Here is a 2382-nt window from a genome sequence, read left to right on the forward strand (position 1 = left end):
GTTTTTTTGTTTTGCGGGTTGTTGGGGGAGGGGGTGTTTGTTTATTTGTGGGTCGGGGTGGTTGCTTGGCTTAATATGCCGGCTGTGGTCAAGCAGTAAGTTATGAACTTCATAACCAACACCAAGAAGTCCAGAGTACAAATTTTAAACTTTTCTCCCCTCAAGTGGAACAGAGATCTAAGGGGTCATTTTCCTGTTGCCCTTTCTAGCAAATCTAGTGTCCCACATTAGAAATATATAATCGCATCACTGAAGTAGACTGTTAGGTTAATTAGATTGCATCGTAACAAGTTTTTCCTACGACTACGAATGAAAGTGTAGAGTAACCGTACTGCTGATTTTTTCAGTTTTAGTTCTACGGCACTTGGAACACAATAAAGTCATATTATTATACATGTAAGCGCCGAAGATTAGAGGTGTTACAAGAGAGAAACAAACACCAAAAGAAAGGAGGGAGGAGAGATGAGGACGATAGGTGTTTGATTATTGCAGGAAAGGAGTAAACCACACCAGAGCACTCACCAGCCACCCACTTAATGATTGCTAGATTCTAAATGCATTCATATAATTATAAGTATGGTAATTCTATATAGATGTCGGTTTTTTAACATTTCCTTCTCTGCAGTTTTGGACTGTTGATCATTAATTTGTTTAAATTTGGTCTTATCTATTTTTAAATGACTAATTCACTGATTGATTGATCCGTGTATCTGGTTTGATGGTTTATTGTGATAGGACGATTGATTGATTGAGTGGGTGAGTGAGTGGCTTAATGAGCGATTGATGGAGTAATTGGTCGCTTTTAAGGACAAGCGGGCTAACCCAGATTTCAGGAGTTTCCAGAGGTCTTGACCTACCCCAAAAGTGGGCATTTCCCTACCTATAGGAGAAGTTTTGTTTCATTGGTGTGTATATTTGTTTGATTAGAGAGAAAACTCTTCTAGTCTTTTAAAGAAACTGAACAAGGGGCAAACTTTTTACCTTCGATTTTCCCAAAATAGCATTTTTCGGGATAGCCTCCTTGTGCTTAAAAGCGACCATTTGATTGAATGAACCAAAAGTTTTGTGGTCCTGTCTGGATGCTGATCAATAATACGAAACATTTTTGGGGGTAGGGTTTATTTTATGAAACTGCATGAATACACGAGTGATAAATTAGATCTAGACAATAAATAAAATGTTAGCAACTCATTCATTAATTAATTGTCTTTTCCAGAAAAAGTTTGCCGACCCAGCCAAGAAAGAGAATATCCTGGACTTGGAGATGACCATCAACGGAGTCCTGGGTCAGGACGATGAAGAAGTGCAAGCCCTAGACTCGAACATCGAAGGAGATAACTCGAACGGAAAACTGACTAGTGCGGAAGAAGCAGACGATACCAATGGAAAGTTACAAGAAGTGAAACAGGAGTGACATAACACTTAAATGAGATCTAGATCTAGGCCTAGGCCTAGTGTGCGGAGAATGGACACAACATAGATGGACAGTGGTTCCAGGATGGGGCTAAAATCGTTATTACGACAAGTACTGACTTACAGTTTGGCATGCAGGTTTGAATTGAGAAAGAAATACTATTCGGAAAAAAATTGAAAATCCAAGATGCCCGCCATAATATTGGCGGCCATCTTAGATTTTACGCCCAATTTTGAAATTGAAACTTCTCGGAAGCTTGCTTATGAATATACTTGAAAATAAATATCTAGAGACCTTGAAGTATTGGTATTAACATATCGGAGAATTGTTTTTATATCTTTCAAGATAAGGAAGTTACGAGCTTTGAAAATTGGCTTCCAAAAAAAAAAACACTGAAAAAATCAAAATGTTTTCAAAATTAAGTCATAAAACAGAAAGTATTAGATATTTTACATTAATTCTACTATACAATTGAAAAGGGTATTTGGGTGACATTTACAGAAAATTTCAAGTAAATCCACTGGTAAACTGTAGAGTTTCCAAAAAAGTGTGTTAAAAAAATGATGTTTTGAGAAAAATATGATTAAAAGATAACAACTGACATAAAATCAAAAGCTGTTAAGATACAATAATAATTTTTGTAGGCAGAGTTTGGTGGCATGCAAGCAACTGGTGTTCCAAATTTCATGCCAATACAAAATACAACAATTTATTATTGGATTATTATTTTTTTTAAGTTGTCAATGCACCACGTCAAGTTTTGATCTTCTCATCAGTTGCGCCTGAAAACAGCCAGGGACCCCTCCCCTTATAGACTTAAACAATGTTAATAAATAATTGTTTTAATAAAGCTGCTTTAGAAAGCGATCATTTCATGTGGCGCTGTTCTGATGACTAAGATATTAAATTAAACATCGTCTATTTGGTACTCTCTCTCTCTCTCTCTCTCTCTCTCTCTCTCTCTCTCT

At 36.6% G+C, this 2382-nt stretch overlaps 1 protein-coding gene across 1 annotated transcript in view; it reads left to right on the forward strand.

The window, feature by feature from the left end:
• Window positions 1-1414, forward strand: part of LOC118477530 (sodium-coupled monocarboxylate transporter 1-like) — a 27733-nt gene extending 26319 nt beyond the window's left edge. The window contains exon 9 of the mRNA XM_035969222.1: window positions 1217-1414. Within this exon, the coding sequence (XP_035825115.1) occupies window positions 1217-1414 (198 nt within the window). The remainder of the gene's footprint in view (window positions 1-1216) is intronic.
• Window positions 1415-2382: the final 968 nt, after the last annotated feature.

This window comes from Aplysia californica, unplaced genomic scaffold (genome assembly GCF_000002075.1).
Source record: "Aplysia californica isolate F4 #8 unplaced genomic scaffold, AplCal3.0 scaffold00127, whole genome shotgun sequence".
Lineage (NCBI taxonomy): Eukaryota > Metazoa > Mollusca > Gastropoda > Aplysiida > Aplysiidae > Aplysia > Aplysia californica.